Genomic DNA, 19865 nt, shown 5'->3' with positions numbered 1-19865 from the left:
GCACAAATGTTGAGTCAAAAGGAACCATGAAGACATAACTAATTGTTTTTAATAGCAATACAGAGTTTCTGAGTGGATTGTTTCTCTACTTATGAGTCTGTGGAAGATTAGCATCACATACTGTCGACCACACCCGCTCAAGGCGATGGGACAGTGAAAGAAGACAATTTTGAGAAGTGGCGAAGGCCAAGGTGTCCCACATTCTGCGTTGATTCCACCCTCTTCTATCGTTCTACCAATAAACCAGCAAAAAACCGCTCCCACGACACAGAACCAGCGGCCACACATCAATAGCAGCCGCCAAGGAACACGCCCTGATGGGCAAACGGCACCATCCGCGTGCGCGGCCAGAGGGCGAGGGGACCATAAGGCGGCCGTCCCGCGGCCACAACGTCGAGTACACTGCCTTTCAAGGTGATGGGACACTAGACAACCATTTCGAGAAATGCTGGCAAAGGCCGAGGTGTCCCACTGTCTTTGGTGATTCCACCCTCTTCTATCGTTATACCAACAAGCCAGCAAAAAGCAGTTCCCACGCCACGGAACCTGCGCCCACACATCAAAAGCAGCCGCAAAGGCACACGCCCTGACGGGCAAACGGCACCGTCCGCGTGCGCGGACAGAGGGCGCGGGGACCATTGTTCGGCCGTCCCGCGGCCACTGCGTCGACCACACCCGCTCAAGCCGATGGGACAGTGAAAGATGAAAATTTAGAGAAGTGGTGGCCAAGGACGAGGTGTACTAATTCATGCGGCAAGACACATCCTCAAAGGTTCAGATGGACCGTTATCTCTGTAAAGTGAGACTGTGCCGTATTCCTTCACCAAATATGTCTTACCGAAGGATCCACATCAATTATAACAATGTTCTTTCTGTACAGGAACTGCGAGGATCTGGAGAAGACCTAACAGTCATGGCTCATTCCCGAAATATATTTGGACAAAAAAAGGATAGATTTGAATGTAATCCGTTCTGAACCCAAAGCGGAAGCATTTCCTACCTTGGCTTTTATGGACTAAGTTCCCCCAGAATATCCTTCTACCTATCCAGGATCATTATTACAGGAGAAAAAACCTATTTGAACCTCAGGGAACGGCCCCTAGAGATTGATTTACCCAAAAACGACAGTGGGCAACGGTGTGTGATGATAAAGACGAGAAAGGAAGGGAAGAGAGGAAGGAAAGCATGGGAGGATAGAGGAGAGAGTTGTTGGACAGAGGCCAAAGGGGCAACCCCCCCCCCCGCCCCCCAACAGAAATAGCCAAAGTTAATCAGAAGCAGAGCAACTGTTGTTCTAGGAGCCGTCGGTGTCAAAATCCAAATCGGGGAAATTCAACACGGGAAGGTTGGCCTTCAGGAAGACCAGTTTCTCAACAGTTTGAGGGTCCAGCAAGCTGCGGTGGGGCGTGACTACATCTCCCGCTAGGCTGAAGACCCTTTCGCTCTGCACGCTGGTGGGAGGACAGCTGAGGAACTGGCGCGCTACGTGCGACAGATCCGGCCACATGTGTTCGCGTGAAGCCCAATAGGCCAATGGATCACAAGAAATTATCTCAGGAGGCTCCTCAAAGTACCTGTTGACTGAGCATTCGGCCAAGTCTACCTTTTGAGCAGAAGCCAGCAAAGAGGATTCTTCCGAGCAGGCAAGTATGGCCACCGTCTCTGCAAAGAAAGCATTTCCTGGTCGCGGCTGGAGATCCGTATCCCTACTGCAACCCCCTGCCGGCTCCCCGGGACTATCAGTCTCGCCACTAGCGCTAGTGCTGGGGGTGGCAGGCATTTCCGGTAGAGGGGCCACTGTGCCCGTTTCCTCCACCCTGGCAGCAAAGACCTCCCTCACAAGGTTAACTAGTTGGGCCTTCCATACGGTAAAGTCTTTTGGGCAGACGTTGTACTTTAGCCGTGGATCACACAAGGCCGCCAGCATATGGACCTTGCTGGAAAGAAGTGGCTCTAGGCGTTTCCGTACAGCAAAGGACAACCTCCTCACCACCTCCTGGGCCGGCGGTGTCAGCGGTCCAGCCAGGGAGTCCAGTGTTCGACCGGCCCCAAGCATTTCTAGGTGCCTCCTTAGCCCCAAGACAAGGGGCACCGCCTGGCTAAGAAGGGCTTTTGATTCCGAAAGGGTCTCTGTGGCATGTTTGAATGGCTTTAGTACGTCTACCAGCTGGGAGATGGTGTCCCACTCTTGCTTATTTGGAACAAGCTTGCTAACAGGCGCAACCAATGTAAGGGAGATGCCGTGTACCGCCTTCTGCTGCTCGACCATGCGTGCCAGCATCTTATAGGTTGAATTCCACCGGGTAGAGACGTCCTGGAGCAGCTTGTGCTGCGGGAGCCCTTCAAGGCTCTGTCTCTCTCTCAGCTGCCGGGCTGCCTTGATGCTCCTGTGGAAGTAGCCCGCGATCTTTCTACAGCGCTCGATCAGCAGGGCGATGTTGGCGGTGCTGGCCGGCTGCTCTTCCGGGCTCTTTAAACCTTCCTTGATGGTATTGTGAAGCAAGTGGGCCATGCAGGTGACATTCAAAAACCCTGCACTTTCAACCGCTTTGATCATATTTTTACCAGCGTCAGTCACCATGAAGCCCCTCCTCATTTCTTCCGGCCTGCACTGCATCCACTCCCCCATAATGTTTTCCAGATAGCTGCAGATGGTCTCTGCCTTGTGATCACGATCAACTACCTCCAACGCGAGGAGTGCCCAACGATGGGATGTATCCATACTGCCTTCCTTCTCCCACCAATGTGCCGTGAGAGAGAGGTAGGAATGGCCTCCTCCCAAACTTGACCAAATATCAGAGGTGAAATGAATGTGTCCTCCCATGGCACTCTGCAACATCTGGATAATGCGTTCCTTGCAGCCCTCGTACAATCCGGGAATAACTTTTCGGGAAAAGGTGTGACGGGAGGGGATTTTGTAGCGGGGGCACAGGCGTTTCATAAGGCGAACGAAGCCATCTTGTTCAACCATGCGGAAGGGATGGTGATCAAGGGCCATCATCTCTCCCACACTTTGGGTTATCTGCTGGGGTGTGGGTAATGTTTCCCCCGTTCTCTTCCTGGCTAATGGCAGGCCCCAATCCTCCAAGGTGGACTGTGTCTGCCTTCCACCATCTTCACCAGGAGAACTTTGTGTGCTAATGCTGCCACTGCAAGGGCTTGCAGCTCCCCCTCCTACCGATATCGAGGGATGGTGCCGCTTCATGTGAGAGCTCAACCCCGAGGTCGCAAGATGTCTCGGGTCTCTGCCTCTGCTGATATTTGCCCCACAGTGTCTACAAACTGCCAAAGTGGCACGCTGAGTGTGGACATTAAAATGGTCCCAAATATATGACCTTGGCCTCCCCATAGCCACTGTGCCGACACCCAGGGAGGTAGGAGTCGTGGGCACCATAACAGCGACATTAGAAAGTCTATGATTTGATGGTACTACCTCCTCTACCTCCTCCTCACTGTCAGTTGCGGGTGGAGGGGTGGGGTTAACATGATCCTCACTATCCACCACCTGTACTTCCAGGACGGCAACACCTCCATGTTCCATTGTTCGTCCACTTGTCTCAGCTCCAACCGACAACTGGCTCCGGGTGGAGGGCTGTGAACTTTCAACAGTCGAACAGCCAGCTTCTTCATCAAGTCCACCCACTCCCATCGTTGCGTGTTCCAGACGGATGGGATCCACCCTAACTTTTTTGGCCCCCCACAGTGTCCGGGCTGTAGCTTGACCACTAGCAGGACTTGCTCCACCAGACCCGCGTTCAGCTGAACGCTTCATGATAACGGGAGTGTTTTCAGCTTTCAGAAGGGAGGAAGGTATTGCGTTACTGGGGGGAAAGATGTGTTGTTTCTTGTTTGGCAATGTGTTCTGGGTCGAACTGCCACAAACCCTTCTATTACTGTTGTTATTATTGTTATACTTAAAAAAGGGTATACCTGTATTTTCCAGACTTTGCTAGCGTTGATAGGGAAAGAGAGTCTCTGCTGCCAGCCCTATGAGCAGCTCGGAGAAAGGAAAGAGAAAACAATACACCCTCCCTTTTGCCCAAGCCAAGTGGTATTGCGGAGGATTATGGGACTTGCAACCTTTTGCCAGACTTTGCTGGCGTTGATAGGGAAAGAGAGTCTCTGCTGCCAGCCCTATGAGCAGCTCGGAGAAAGGAAAGAGAAAACAATACACCCTCCCTTTTCCCCAAGTTGTTTTTCGGTGGATTATGGGGAGTTTTGCCAGACTTTGCAAAATGAAAATTGGAATATTTGATTTCTTCTATTTGCAACTCACTTTAATGCCTATGCAAAGAAAAGTTTCCTAATCAAACGCCCAAAAAGCTGCTGAACTCCTCTTTGTCCGAAATAAAAAAGCCCACCCCGCACCAGGCAATATGGCGCAGCAGAAAAATTGCAGGGCTGGTGGGCAAATGGCAAACGCCAAGCTGGTGGGGAAAAAAAGCCCACAGGTCCTTTGAAAAAACACCCTAACCCAAACACCCACCCACCCACCCGTTTTCCTCCTCACCCACCCACCCTTTCTCCCGGTCTTCTTTAGCTCAGCCAAGGAAGGAAGCAATCTTGCCTGCCTGCCTGGAATCTCAGTCCCAACCACCCTCTCTCTTGCAGATCCCGAGCCAAATGAGCCACGAGGCTCCCTTGCACGCTCTTTTCATTCAGGACGTACAAGCCCCTCCCCTGGGTTAAACGTGCTCTCTGATTGGCCACAAGGTGGAAACAATTTCTAGGTTGCCCCAGTGCACTTAAACAAGTTTGGGTGATTTGCAAAACCTTGTTTTCCTAACGAAAAAAAATGACGACATTAGAAAAAGGGCCTATCGCGGTTCGAAACCGCGGGATCCACACGAGTGGACAATCTAGGTCGAATATTGCTTCACAAGTTACAAAACTAACGAATTACTAATGACAAACGGGGAAATTGAATTATTTGAGCAAGCCTACTATCTATTGGGAGTGCTTTGATTGTGCCTTCCAGCATGGCAGGGGCAGGACAGGGTGGCCCTTGGGGGTCTCTTCCGGCTCTAGGGTTCTAGGACTACATACCAGGAGTAGGCAACACGGGATCTCATTAGGAAAAGAAGAGGAAGGGGAGGGAGGGAGATCTCCCCTCTTCAGCTGCCCCCCAGCCTCCTCCCCCCCCTCAAAGGGACCCCCTTCCTTCCTTCCCCAGACACCCCTTCGTGTGCGCAGGCTGAGCCTCCAAGGGGAGAGGAGTGTGCGTGTTGGTGTGTTGCAGAGAGGAAGGAAGAGCGGAAGTGGGAGGAGGGTGTGGCCGGAGGGAGAAGCTCTTCCTCTCTGGGCAGCCAGTCCTCCGGGCAGGGAGGGGCCTTGGGGAGAACTCCCGCCCACCACGCGGCCCCCAAGTTAGGAGGTCTCCCCATGCCTGCCCTGGGATCACCACCTCTGATTCTTAACCCTTCAGAGTACTGTGCTGTGAACACATGTCTATTGAGAACTATCATTGCACACTGGAGGTATGGGTCACGCATTCCTGTCTATCACATCTCTTTCTACCCGACAGTCGGGGGGTCCTACTAACCCCCCCCCCCCCAAAAAAAATTCCGTGGCCTACTCCTTCCTCCCTGCCGAGGGAGAAGCCCTTCCTTCTTTCCTCCAAGATAAACAAATTACAAATATTTTTATTAATTTTTATTTTTTTCATACATCCCTTGTATTACAGTACCCACAAAATATTCACTACAATCTACAATACATTAACATGTGACACCTACTGTTATTTTCACGCTTATACATATTTTCTTACCCTCACCACCGTGTTCCCTCCTCCCAAGCCACTTCTTTTATCATCTGTCCAAAATTTCATTTTATTTCCTCTTCTGGAGGTAATTTTCCCTCTTTTTTTTTGGAATCCCCTTCCAATACATTTTCTCCAGACATCATCACAATCACTTTGTTTCCACATCCCTCTTTTAACTTTCAATTTGCATGTCAACCTATCATTTCTTGCCAGTTTCCATATTTCCTTATACCATTCTTTTATCTGTATATTTATTTCCTTTTTCCAATTCTTTGCTATAAGCACTCTTGCAAGGTTTAATAAGTTTGTTATCACATCTTTGTCCTCTTTTTCCAACTGTTTATTATTATATAATAAATCTAAGCTAAGACTTCTTTCTACTTCAATGTTCATTGTGTCTTCTATCCCCTAAATACCTTTCCCCAGAAATTATTTACATATTGACACTGCCACCACATATGTATGTACGTTCCCGATTCTTGGCATCCTCTCCAGCAATTTTTGGGTAGTTTTTATTTATATTTGCTATTCTTATTGGTGTTCAGTACCATTTCCATATCAACAGATAACTTTCTTTAACTCATATTGATATTTTTTTTTCAAATGTCTTTGTCCCCATCGTGACCACTGTTTCATTGATTTTCATTCTTAGATCTTCTTCCCAAATCTCCTTGTTCTTTGCTTTCCCTTTGTTTATTTCAATTAATATTTTATATATATTTACTGGTTATTCCTTTCACATTTTTATGTTCCTCTCTATCCCTTCCATTTTGTATTGTTTGTTCAAATTGATTAAGCTTACTTCTATGTTTATTATTCTTTACCCAATTTTTGAACCATTGAATACAAGGGAACCATATCAATTTTATTTCTCTAAATTCTTCCATAATCCTTTCCTTCTTCATTTCAAACTCTCCGCTTTCCAGATTCTCCGTCTTCATTCCAACCTTTGTCCAATCCCGTTTAAGTTTTTTCCCCAAAGTTTGCCCATGCCTGATATAGAAGCATCCTATTCTTCTCCAGACATGCCAACCATTTATTTATGTAGTATGTGAGAAAATCCTGGGCACTTTTCCCTTTAAGATTAAAAGTTGCATTTAGATAGGCATGGGCAAGCCTTGGCCCTCCAGGTGTTTTGGACTTCAACTCGACTCCCACAATTCCTAACAGCCTACTGGCTGGGTTGCTGTGAGTTCTCCGGGCTGCCTGGCCATGTCTCAGAAGCATTCTCTCCTGACGCTTCGCCCACATCTATGGCAGGCATCCTCAGAGGTTGTGAGGTCTGTTGGAAAACTAGGCAAGTGAGGTTTATCTGTCTGTGGAATCATGTCCAGGATGGGGAAAAGAACTCTTGTCTGTTGGAGACAAGTGTGAATGTTGCAATTGGTCACCTTGAGGAGCACTGAATAGCCTTGCAGCTTCAAAACCTGGCTGTTTCCTGTCTGGGTAAATCCTTTGCTGGGAGGTGTTAGCTGACCCTGATTGTCTCCTGTCTGGAATTCCCATTTCTGAGTGTTGTTCTTTATTTACTGTCCTGATTTTAGTTTTTTTTAAAAAATACTGGGAGCCAGATTTTGTTCATTTTCATGGTTTCCTCCTCTCTGTTGAAATTGTCCACCTGCTTCTTGTGGATTTCAATGGCTTCTCTGTGTCGTCTGACATGGTGGTTGTGAGAGTGGTCCAGCATTTCTGTGTTCTCAAATACTGGCCAAATAAGGAAGCTGCCCAAATACCGGGTCCTTTGGGAATTGTTGTAGTTGAAGTCCAAAACACCTGGAGGGCCAAAATTTGTCCATGCCTGATTTGGATCCATCTCAGAAAAGGTTATATTCGCCAAGCCCTTTGGGCACAACCTTGAAAATATCTGGCTGTAGTGCAAAATGTGCTCAACTGTTGGGTTTTGGAAGCTGCACAAGATGGCTTTAAGGCAATTTCTGCCCCCTCAGCCAAAACATATATAGTAAGCTGAAAATAATGTCTTAATCATGCATCCATCTCAATAGCAGGTTGTGATTATTATTGATCCATCTCAATAGCAGGTTGTGCAAACAGGCCTTTTTCCACCTACAACAAGCGAGGCAACTGGCACCCTATCTATCTGATGAGGCTCTGGCAACAGTCATCCATGCCACGGTCACGTCTAGGCTGGACTATTGCAACGCCCTGTATGTTGGCCTTCCGATGTCCACGACCCGAAAGCTCCGTATTGTGCAGAATGCGGCAGCCAGGCTACTCACAAGAACACCCATGAAATGCCACATCACACCAGTGCTGCAGCATCTGCATTGGCTTCCAATTGATTACCGTGGTCTATATAAAATACTAGTCCTGACTTTTAAAACTCTTTACGGCCAGGGCCCATCGTATCTTAGGGACCGTCTCTCCTTCTCTCATCATCGGAGGTCACAACGACCATCCCAACGAGACTTACTCTATGTACCGGGTCCTAGAGAAGTGCACTTGGAAAGGACCAGGCGCAGAGCTTTTTCTGTTTCTGCCCCTGCCTTATGGAATGCCTTGCCGCCCTAGATGAGAGCCATGCGGGAGTTAGGGCCTTTTACCCTTGCACTCAAGACCTGGCTCTTTACTAGAGCTTTTAATCTATTTTAATTTTTTTAAATCAATATTTGTATGTATGTATTTTTATCCTTTACAATTTTATCTTATAAATCGCCTAGAGCATCGTGGATGGAGGGCGATTAATAAGTAATTCAATGATGATGATGATGATGATGATGATGGGAAATAATAATAATAATAATAATAATAATAATAATAATAATTTTATTCTTATACCCCGCCCCATCTCCCCGAAGGGACTAGGGGCAGCTTACATGGGGCAAAGCCTGGTCAGGAAAGTGCAGCATAGAGCAGACATGGGCAAACTTCAGCCCTCCAGGTATTTTATAATAGTAATAATTTATTTCTAACCCACCCTCTTTCTCTGAAAGGTCTCAAGGCGGCTTCCAAATGCAAAGGCAAATATTCAATGCCATAGACCAGCGATCCAGGGGGGCGGTGATGGTACCTGTTAGGAGATGGGGGCGGGGCTAGGGGAGGGGCGGGGCCTTTTCCTAAGTGCGGAAGACAGGGCTGAGTCCCTGAGGTGCCTGTTAGGACACAGGGGGTGGGGCTAGAGGAGTGGGCGTGGCTTCTTCCAAAGAGCCTGAGACAGGGCTGAGCCTTTCCTGAGAGGCCTTTTAGGACTAAAGGGTGGAGCTAGGGGCGGGGCCTCCTCCCAAGAGCACGAGACAGGGCTGAGCCTCTGTATACCTCCCCTGAGGCGCTTGTGAGAACACAGGGATGGGGTAGAGAGGTTCAGCCCCGTCAGGCACTTGGGAAGAGGCCCCGCCCTCTCCTCTAGCCCTGCCCCCTGCATCCAAGATAGGGACAGAAGCTCAGCCCTGCCTCAGAGCTTGTAACTCCACCCATCCCAGTCCTGGCCTCCCATTTGTGGCCCCACCTACCTCCCCCTCCCCCTCCCAGACCTGCATCTTGGACTAGGGGAGAGGCTCAGCCCCGCCCTCTTGAGCAAGAGCCACGCCCAGCCCTCTAAGCCACGCCCCTTTCCAGGGGGTGCTGAGTCATATTTTTTCAGGAAAGGGGGCAGTAGGCCAAATACGTTTGGGAACCACTGCCATAGACAATCATAAAAACACAACACAATAAAATAACAAATAAATCATAGTTAAAAGTGTGTATAAAATACTCTATGGGAAGGAGAAATGATTGAATATCAACTCCTACAATTTAGATTTCTCTGCCAAAGAATGACGGTACCATACCAAATTACAGCTCCCAAGGTTCTGTAGCAATGAGCCATCTTGGATATTGCAAGGGATACATTAAGAAGACGGCCGTCTTGGATATTGGGAAAGGAAAGAAGGAGCAGGGGAACATCTTGAAAGACAGTCTTTTTCAAAGTCTCTTTTTTATCCTGTTATAAATGGATCCCAATACTTCTAAAGTTATTGTTGATACCATGTGGTTTTTGTTGACCCTCCTTTCCCCCTTACAGACCTAGTTTACTGTTTTTCTTTGAAATATGGTAAAATTTCAAAAACATTTAACCTACTGATGCTTCAATTAATGTAATTTTATTGGTAACTACTTTTATTTTGAAATTTACCAGTAGCTGCTGCATTTCCCACTCTTGGTTTATACTCGAGTCAATACGTTTTCCCAGTTTTTTGTGGTAAAATTAGGCGCCTTGGCTTATATTCGAGTCGGCTTATATGGTAAATTGTCTATCTCAACAGATTCAATAATCTTCACCAGCTGATGTCATCACTCTTTGTCTTCTATTCTCTATGCAATTTGTGAGCCAGACCACACAAATTGCTGTACATAACAGATAGAGAGCAAGTTCCTTCTTCTGTTCATTCTCCCATTTTTGTCTGCCTGGGACCCTTGCCTGGGGAAATATTTTACCAGAACTAGGAAACATAAAGGCAGTCTGCTCTACCTGTGTGTATGGGTTCTTTGATGGGAACGCAGATGTCTACTCTGACTGAAGCTCTTTCCACATTCCATGCATTTATGTGGTTTCTCCCCTGTGTGGATCCTTTGATGGGAACGCAGATGTGCACTCTGAGTGAAGCTCTTTCCACATTCCATGCATTTATGAGGCTTCTCCCCTGTATGGGTCCTTAGATGGGAGCGCAGATGTCCACTCTCACTGAAGCTCTTTCCACATTCCATGCATTTATGTGGCTTCTCCCCTGTGTGGGTCCTCTGATGGGATCGTAGATCTCCACTTTGACTGAAGCTCTTTCCACATTCCATGCATTTATGAGGCTTCTCCCCTGTGTGGGTCCTTTGATGGAGATGCAGATGTCCACTCTGACTGAAGCTCTTTCCACATTCCATGCATTTATGAGGCTTCTCCCCTCTGTGGGTCCTTAGATGGACACGCAGACTGGCACTGTGACTGAAGCTCTTTCCACATTCCATGCATTTATGTGGCTTCTCCCCTGTATGGGTCCTTTGATGGGAACGCAGACTTCTACTCTGACTGAAGCTCTTTCCACATTCCATGCATTTATGTGGCTTCTCCCCTGTGTGGATCTTTTGATGGAAACGCAGATGTGCACTCTGACTGAAGCTCTTTCCACATTCCATGCATTTATGAGGCTTCTCCCCTGTATGGGTCCTTTGATGGCTGCGCAGATTTCCACTCTCGCTGAAGCTCTTTCCACATTCCATGCATTTATGAGGCTTCTCCCCTGTATGGGTCCTTTGATGGGAGCGCAGATGTCCACTCTCACTGAAGCTCTTTCCACATTCCATGCATTTATGTGGCTTCTCCCCCGTGTGGATCCTTTGATGTAAACGCAGATTTCCATTCTGACTGAAGCTCTTTCCACATTCCATGCATTTATGAGGCTTCTCCCCTGTGTGGGTCCTCTGATGGGATCGTAGATCTCCACTTTGACTGAAGCTCTTTCCACATTCCATGCATTTATGAGGCTTCTCCCCTCTGTGGGTCCTTTGATGGAGATGCAGATGTCCACTCTGACTGAAGCTCTTTCCACATTCCATGCATTTATGAGGCTTCTCCCCTGTATGGGTCCTCTGATGGGATCGTAGATCTCCACTCTGACTGAAGCTCTTTCCACATTCCATGCATTTATGAGGCTTCTCCCCTGTGTGGGTCCTTAGATGGGAGCGCAGATGTCCACTCTCACTGAAGCTCTTTCCACATTCTATACATTTATGAGGCTTCTCCCCTGTATGGGTTCTTTGATGGACACACAGACTGACACTGTGATTGAAGCTCTTTCCACATTCCATGCATTTACGTGGATTCTCTCCTGTGTGAGTTTGTTGATGTTTAGTAAGAGAACTTCTCCCAATGAAACATTTTCCACAGTCCATACAATTATGTCGCTTCTCTCCTGTGTGTGATTTTGACAAGGAATGGAGATTTTCCATTCTGTTACATTTATGATTCAAATATCATGCCAGAAGTTCACAAATATGTTCTCCTGAAGAGGACAGGATTCCCTCTTCTCAGTCTTTGTATTGTTGTAGTCTTCTTTTCACTTTACCAAGCCTCTCTTTTTAGAGTACAACCCTCCCTTTGAAATATAATTTCTCTTATTTTCTGTTCTTGTCAGTGCTGTGTACTTTCATTTCAGACCTAAGGCAATGGGCAAAACGTCCTTCACAAGGTTCATTCAGAGGATACCTGCCAGAAGAATGAGAGGACAATCTCATTAGGAATGGAGCAAAGAAAGATCTCACTGGACATGAAGAACAATAGCCTAGTGCTGTAGCAAATGCAGGGGAAGAAGGGAGAAAGTTTGGTTCAACTCAGAAGAGCCAATTGCCAAACATAGAAAATTTCCTGCTCAGATACAAAGGGGATGGTGGTCCAAGATTCTGTGAATGAGATTTCTTGCACTGCAATGTGTTAAGTGTGTAATCCAACCTTTGTAAAGGAAGACCTCTAATAATATGGTCAGCACAGAAAGGGGCTTTGGTTGCAAAGCATTTCCTGTCTAGATCCTACTTCCTCACATCCCAACTCAGAATGTGAGTGACCACCTGTATGGACAGACCATCCCAAGTGATCAGTCTTGGGAGAACAATACTTTATTGTCTTGTGTAGATTTCTTCCAATTCAAGAAGAATATATTTCCCTGATCCTCTCTTTCCCTGCAGCCTCACGTTTCTAAAGCAAGGCACCTGGAGACATTGAGAGTACATTAGGCTGCAAAGTTCCTTGACGTATTGCATTCGTACAAAACCTATACCATAAAGGTATATAACCTCAGGCAAAACAAATGCAAAGAGAAAAACAATGGAGAATGCAAACTTCTACACTGAGACCACAAAGGTTAAGATAGGGATGCACAAGCACAGGGTGGAAGGCACTCAGCATGAGAGAGAGGAGATGGATGGATGGACCCCAGGGTGAGTGGGAATCCTCCTGTCCTCCAGATGTTTCTGCACTCCAACTTCCATCAACCCTTCCTTCACAGAAACACATGGGATACAGGGGATTGCAGTCCAGCAATACCTGGGGTGGGGTGGGATACGTGATTCCTGCCCTGTTCTGCTCAATTCATCCCATTTTAGAACGGACATTGACAAAATTCAAAGAAAGGTAACAAGAATGGGAAAACATAAACATTGTAAAGGCAGGAAGTTTTAGATTTGTAAAACGTCTGCATTTGCTCAGGAGACCATATGGTGGCCAAAACTAAAATGATGTGCTAAAGACGAACTAAAATGGTGTGTCCAAACGTATCTCTCCCTATTAACCATCTCAGAGATTAAGATTGTCCGGAGAGGCCCCGCTCTCGATCCCACCCCCTCCCAGGCAGGACCGGTGGGGATGAGAGACAGGGCCTTCTTGGTGGTGACCCCTCGGTTATGAAACTCTCTCCCTAGGGAAATTAGATCAGCCCCCTCCCTCCTGACCTTCAAGGGGAAAGTCAAATCCTGGTTGTGGGACCAAGTGTTTCCACAATGATTCCCAATGCGACAATGATTTCTAAGTGCAACAACAAACAAAGCGAATGACAATTTGGAATGGCTCCTGGAATATAATAATAATAATAATAATAATAATAATAATAATAATAATAATAATAATAATAATAAACTTTATTTTTATATCCCGCCCCATCTCCCCGAAGGGACCTGGGGGGGGGGGGGCCTCACAACAGGGACAAGTCCGAAACAACGACACAGCATATTTGACAAAAACTTTAAACATTTCAATGATGCACAAAATAAAATAATGGACAATACATTAAAATCCAAGTAGATAAAATCAGAGTAATTAAAAGCAAACCAGCGTAGACAGGTTTCATAAAGTGCTGTATCATGGAAATGAGTAACAGTGATAAAGTGCCATACACTTTTAAAACATAAAGAAGTATTCTGATGACAGCTCTATTGGGCCTATTCATTCAAACGCGCTCTGGAACAACCATGTTTTCAATTCCCGGCGGAAAATGGGCAGGGAAGGAGCTAACCTGATCTCCTTAGGGAGAGAGGTCCAGAGCCGGGGGGCCACTGCCGAGAAGGCCCTCTCTCTCCCTCGTCCCCACCAGCCGCATTTGAGACAAAGGCGGGAGCGAGAGGAGCGCCTCCCCGGATGATCTTAGGGTTTGCGTTGGTTCGTAGGAGAGGAGGCGATCACGGAGATAGGCAGGTCCTGAACAGTTTAAAGCTTTATAGGTAATAACCTGCACCTTGAATTGGCCCCAGAAACTTATTGGTAGCCAGTGGAGCTATTTAAACAAAGGAGTTGACCGTTCTCTGTAACTAGCTCCTGTTATTAATCTGGCTGCTGATCTCTGAACCAACTGAAGTTTCTGAACCGTCTTCAAGGGCAGCCCCACATAGAGTGCATTGCAGTAATCCAACCTGGAGGTGACTAAGGCGTGGACCACAATGGCCAAGTCAGACTTCACGAGGTACGGTCGCAGCTGGCGCACAAGCTTTAACTGTGTGAAGGCCCTCCCGGCCACCGCTGACACCTGAGCATCAAGTGTCAGCGCTGAGTCCAGGAGGACCGCCAAGCTGCGGACCTGCGTCTTAAGGGGGAGTGCGACCCCGTCGAGCGCACCCTATGCCCCGATTGGCCGCACGACTGACGTGGAGGACCTCTGTCTTGTCAGGATTAAGTTTCAGCTTATTCACCCTCATCCAGTCCATCACAGGGGCCAGACAGCAGTCAAGGATCTGAGGGGCTTCCTTGGAGTTTGGTGGAAAGGAGTAGTAGAGTTGAGTACCATCTGCATAGAGATGGCACCTAACTCCAAAACTCCGGATGGCCTCTCCCAGCGGTTTCATGTAGATGTTAAAAAGCATGGGAGACAGAATAGAACCTTGCGGGACCCCACAGGACAATGGCCAGGGGTCCGAGCAGGAGTCTCCCAGCTTCACCAACTGGGAACGGCCTTCCAGGAAGGAGCGGAGCCATTGCAAAGCAACGCCCCCAATACCCATTCCAGAGAGCCTTCCCAGAAGGATACCATGGTCGATGGTATCGAAAGCCCGCTGAGATGTCCAAGAGACTCAACAGGGTCACACTCCACCTGTCAAGTTCTCTGCGGAGGTCATCCACCAAGGCGACCAAAGCCGTCTCCGTACCATGACCGGGTCTGAACCCAGACTGTGATGGATCCAGATAGTCGGTCTCTATCAGGAACCCCTGGAGCTGCGAGGCGACCACCCACTCCTGAACCTTGCACAAAAAGGGAAGGTTCAAAATTGGCCGGTAGTTGTTAAGAACTGACGGGTCAAGGGACACCTTTTTCAGAATCGGTTTAACCAATGCCTGCTTTAAGGTAGATGGGAAAATTCCCTGATCCAGTGAAGCGTTTTTTATCCACACGAACCAATTTGCCAACCCCCCACTGGCAAGTTTTATTACCCAAGATGGGCAAGGGTCTGAAGCACATGTGGTCACTCTCACAGCTCCAAGGATCCCCTCGACATCATCAGGGTGAACAATCTGAAACAAATCAATTAACACTGGACAAGCAGGTGCCTCGGTCACCTCCACAGATACTGCGTTAAGGCTGGTGTCTAAGTCAGAGCGTATCCGAGCGACTTTGTCTGCAAAGTGATGGGCGAACTCGCCACATCGAGTTGTCAGGTGGCAAAGGGCAGCCCCCCCCCCCCGTCACAAGGGTGGAGGAGCTCCCCCACCACCTGAAACAACTCAGCTGGTCTGTTTGTTGCAGACGCAATGCGGGTAGTCGAGAAAACTATCCTGGCTGCCCGCAATGCTGCGGAGTAGGCCCTAAGAGAGGCTCTAGCCCGTGCTCGGTCAGATACGTCCTGAGATCTGCGCCAGATGCACTCCAGTCTCCGTCTCGTCCGCTTCATCACAGCCAGCTCCTCAGAAAACCAAGGAGCTGACCTGACTCTGTGAGATGATAGGGGACGTTCAGGGGCGATCGTGTCTACTGCCCTGGCCATCTCAGTGTTATAGAGATCAACCAAGACTTCGACAGGATCACCAGCCGCCATGATGGGAAAATCCCCAAGAGACATCAGGAATCCATTTGGATCCATAAGTCTCCTGGGGCGGACCATCTTAATCGGTCCACCACCCCTGCAGAGGGTTTGATCTGTGGTTAGTCTAAAACTGACCAGATGATGATCAGTCCATGACAATGGAAGAATATTTTGCTCTTCCACACTGATTTTTCCTCCGTTCACAACAAAAACTAGGTCTAACGTGTCCTGCCTGATAAGTTGGTCCAGAAATCATTTTTTACAGGCCCATGGCCGTCATGGCAAACATGAAATCCTGTGCTGCGCCAGAAAGGATGGACTCCGCATGGATATTGAAGTCTCCCAGCACCACAAGGTGCTGAGGCTCCAACACCAAGCTGGAGACCACCTCGGCGAGCTCAGGCAGCGAGACTGCTGTGTTGCGGGGTGGTCGGTACACAAGCAGAATCCCCAACCTATCCCGGTTTCCAACTCTCAGATAGACACAATCAAACCCAGAAGATTGTGGAATGGGGCACCTAGTCAGAGAGATGGAATCTCGATAGACCACCGCAACCCCACCTCCCCGCCCCCCAGACCTGGCTTTTTCATCCAGGATTAAATCCTGGATGGCAGTTGTTTTACCATTTACGGATCTGGCATTTAACAGAAGGAGCTTGAGTCCAGGGGGACCGTCATGTAGGCTAGCTGACCTATCTCTCCTCAGGGTCGCAAGGACTCTTGTGCGCTTCTCCTTGGGTTGATAGAACTGATCGCACCCTCTCCTACCCCACACAACCCCGATAGTGTTCCCCGGGCTCTGGAACTCTCCCCGCTCCCCATGGAAGGGACTAGCAGATGCAAGGTCTGAGGAGGTTAGTCAGCTCTCTGATTCTAACGAACCAGTAAGGGTGTTACTAAAAAGAGAAGCTGATGGGAAAAATTTGTGTGTTGATTGCTGCGAGATGTCATTTTGAATGTTTGAAGTAAGTGGAGGGGAGCTATTCGTTGATGATAACCATAGAATGGGAGGGGTCTTTTCTTGTAAGGGAGTTGAGGCCTGTATTGGACTAACAGAATCTCTCACAGAGACTTCCTGTGATGGACCTGGTGGGCTTTTGGGACGGCTTACATTCCCAGTGCTTGGAGTGCCTAATTTGAGTCCTGGGATAAGGGGGCAAAAATTCGGTCTCTAACCACTCTTTCAATATAAATGCCCCAGATGTTTAATTGAGGTTTATGTGCCAGGATCTCTACAGGTAATAAAGCGTCTTCAAATGTTATTAAAAGGACTGAAGAGCGATCCTGGCTATGATAATCTCTACGGAGCCAATTGATGTTACTAATTTTGACCTCTGCAGGGCTTCTTCTTAAAATCTGCTCAAGGACCTCCTCACTGTTCTGTGAGAGCACCATCTGCCCCTGTTTAGTTGAAAATTGGAGCCAGCATATTGGGATGTAAGGACCATTGTTCTTGTAAAAGGTCAAATTGTTGGCCGTCTGAGGTGGGAGAATTTTCTTTAAGCTCTTCTTGTAGAAGGTCCTCAGAGGGCCTTAAAGCTGCTCCCTCTTGCCCATTCCCTTTTCCTCGTAGTTCCTCCCCTCCCAAACCACAGTTTAGCTGCACAACATCCTCCTTTCCCTGTCTATCCTCCCCACCTTGTCCCATCCTAACTCAAACCCAGGATTGGTTGCCTCTGATTGAATTTGAACCCCGCCCATCTTCTAGGTTCCATGAGCAGCATTCAGGTGTCGAACGTCTTAACATTAGTGAAATCCCCATAAAAAGAAGATCAAGTTTCTTAATCATAGAATCTAAATTTTGAAAAATAAAAGAAAACAATCTTCCTAATAACTCGCATAAATGAGTTAACTCCACATTCCTCAACTCTTCAAAATTATCCATGTTCCAAGTCCTTCTCACTCTGTTCTATCCCTCTATATATCTCTCTATCCCTCTCAATAACAATCCAGTCCAGTTCCAATTATTCCACTCTATTCCCAACTTCCTTCCTCATTCAGACCTTCCAGCCATACCCTTCCTTCAACAACTTCCACACACCCTCTTATCGACACACTTCACCCTCAATGTCCTTCCTAGGGTTATCCCATTTATGTTAACAAGGATTTCTTGGCCCCAATTTCCAGTCTGTATTATTGGCACTATCTTCGAATCAGTGATAATTAGTATATCCTATAAACTCTTATTCCCAACTCTGACCCCAAAATTCAATCTCTGATTACACAATATAATAAATTAAATGGTATAACATATAACAAATAATATATATAAAATTTTGATGTGAGAACTTCTCTCCTTCCTGCGAAGACAGCAATGGCAGCGGGTGGAAGCCCTAACAGGCAGTTTATATTAGCAACACCAATTCATAGGTCTTATTATTTGTTTGCAAAGTATCTTCCTAAGCCAATAGTCTCCTCAGTCAGCTACAATTGTGTCCACAAGATGGTGTTGAGCTCAGGTAAGCAGTGCGTCCAAATGTCAAGCTGGCAACAAGGCCTTGCACCAGCCAATAATGAAGGTCCTTTAGGGAGATAGGCAATGTAGAAGATGGACAGCAAACCCCAATGCTGCCAACAGCGATGGTAAGCTGTAGTTCTTAAAGACCACGTCAAAATTCCTGCAATGGTGGACAATAGCGATGTTCCAGTGGTCACATTACCCCTACAGCAGCAAGGAGGAAACGCTGGAGGGTACCAGGGCAGTCAGGGCAACAAGGATGCGGAAACGAGGACAACTGAGCAGTCAGGGAAGCACTGGGCAGTGTGAATAACAGTAACTGTAGCGGATGGCGAATAGCAGCTGCAGTAACAAGAAGGCCTCCAGAAAAAATGGGTCTCTAACAACAGCAGCGGCAGCAGGAGTAGAAGTCTTTGAAGCCTTTTAAAAGCCTTTGAAGCAACTAGCGCTGATAATTAGGTGTTAATGGCTTGGGAAACAGCCAGCCCCAGATGAAGGGCCGCCTCAGATGGAAGGCTGGCTGCCACGAGTAAAACAGGCAGGCAGGCAGCATTAGGCAACACAGAGCGGCCAGCCACAGAGCAATGGTTGGCTCCGAGGAATTCAAAGATGTGGGAGCAGTGTAAACCCCCCTCCCAAGCCGGTCATTAACGATGGAGAGGTTGGAGACCAGCAGTGGCCCTGGTGACAAAAAGTAAGTTCCAAACAGCAGCAACAGCAGCAGCAGTTGTTTAATATAGAGAGGCAGAATGAGGGAGCGCATTCCAGCAGCCTGTTGTAATGGCTGCTGCAACAGCTCTCTACCTCTTTTCTCCCGATCTTCTCTTTTCCCCTTTCTTCTTGCTGAGCCACGCAAAATTAGCCCCCAGGGCCTCCTCCGAAACCCTGGATGACCAAACAAGTGCTCTAGCTGGCAAGGGTAGACTCAGATGGGAGGATTCGCTCGGATTGTGTTTTCTCTTACCAAGCTGCTGTATGGTTCCTGCTACCTCTCCGCCATCTTGCCTATTGTGTTTGGGATTATGTGATTTTAAGTCATGGTTTTAAGTGATATGTTTGAATTATGTGATTTTAAAGTATATGTTGTTTTGTTTTATATGTATTTAAGGCACTGAATTGTGCCTCTGTTGTGAGCCACCCCGAGTCCCCTCCAGGGTGAGAAGGGCGGAATATAAATGTGGCAAATAGATAAATAAGCAAACAAATGATGGCTGAAGAGGTAGGAGGGAAGCCATCAAGTTCCTTGCATCCACTACAGACCCCTCTTTGGCCTGGGAGCCCATTTGCAAGGCTTTTATTGAGGGTCATCTGCCAGTTGAGCTGAGACTGTGCCCAACTTAAAGCATCACGCAGGTACTTCAGCCACACTTGCATTAGTCTGCCAAAGCAGTTGATCTACTCTGAACTCAAGAACAGGAAACATAATGTTGGTGGGCAGGAAAAGAGATTTAAGGATGGACTCAAAGCCAACCTTAAAAACTGTAGCATAGACACTAGAACTGGGAAGCCCTGGCCCTTGAGCGCTCTAATTGAAGGTCAGCTGTGACCAGCAGTGCTGCGGAGTTCGAAGAGGCACAAATGGGCTTAAGGGAGAAACGTGCCAAGAGGAAGGCCCGTCAAGCCAACCCTGACCGGGACCGCCTTCCACCTGGAAACCGATGT

The 19865-nt window shown here is 47.7% G+C and overlaps 1 protein-coding gene and 1 long non-coding RNA gene across 4 annotated transcripts in view; one reads left to right on the top strand and one right to left on the bottom strand.

Annotated features, from left to right (window-relative positions):
- LOC103281973 (zinc finger protein 239) overlaps positions 1-19865 on the top strand; it is a 264351-nt gene that overhangs the window by 22795 nt on the left and 221691 nt on the right. The gene's annotated exons all lie outside the window — the stretch shown is intronic.
- Positions 5638-13284, bottom strand: LOC134294918 (zinc finger protein 665-like). Its single transcript, XM_062966769.1, has one exon. It carries the CDS (start codon positions 11693-11695, stop codon positions 10223-10225), a length of 1473 nt encoding a protein of 490 aa, XP_062822839.1. The 5' UTR covers positions 11696-13284; the 3' UTR covers positions 5638-10222.

This window comes from Anolis carolinensis, unplaced genomic scaffold (genome assembly GCF_035594765.1).
Source record: "Anolis carolinensis isolate JA03-04 unplaced genomic scaffold, rAnoCar3.1.pri scaffold_29, whole genome shotgun sequence".
NCBI lineage: Eukaryota > Metazoa > Chordata > Lepidosauria > Squamata > Dactyloidae > Anolis > Anolis carolinensis.
This window is presented reverse-complemented; position numbering and strand designations above follow the sequence as displayed.

Bases quoted from the DNA above. Each gene is read 5' to 3' on its own strand.
- LOC134294918 (XM_062966769.1), bottom strand. From the start codon at position 11,695: ATGGAAAATCTCCATTCCTTGTCAAAATCACACACAGGAGAGAAGCGA.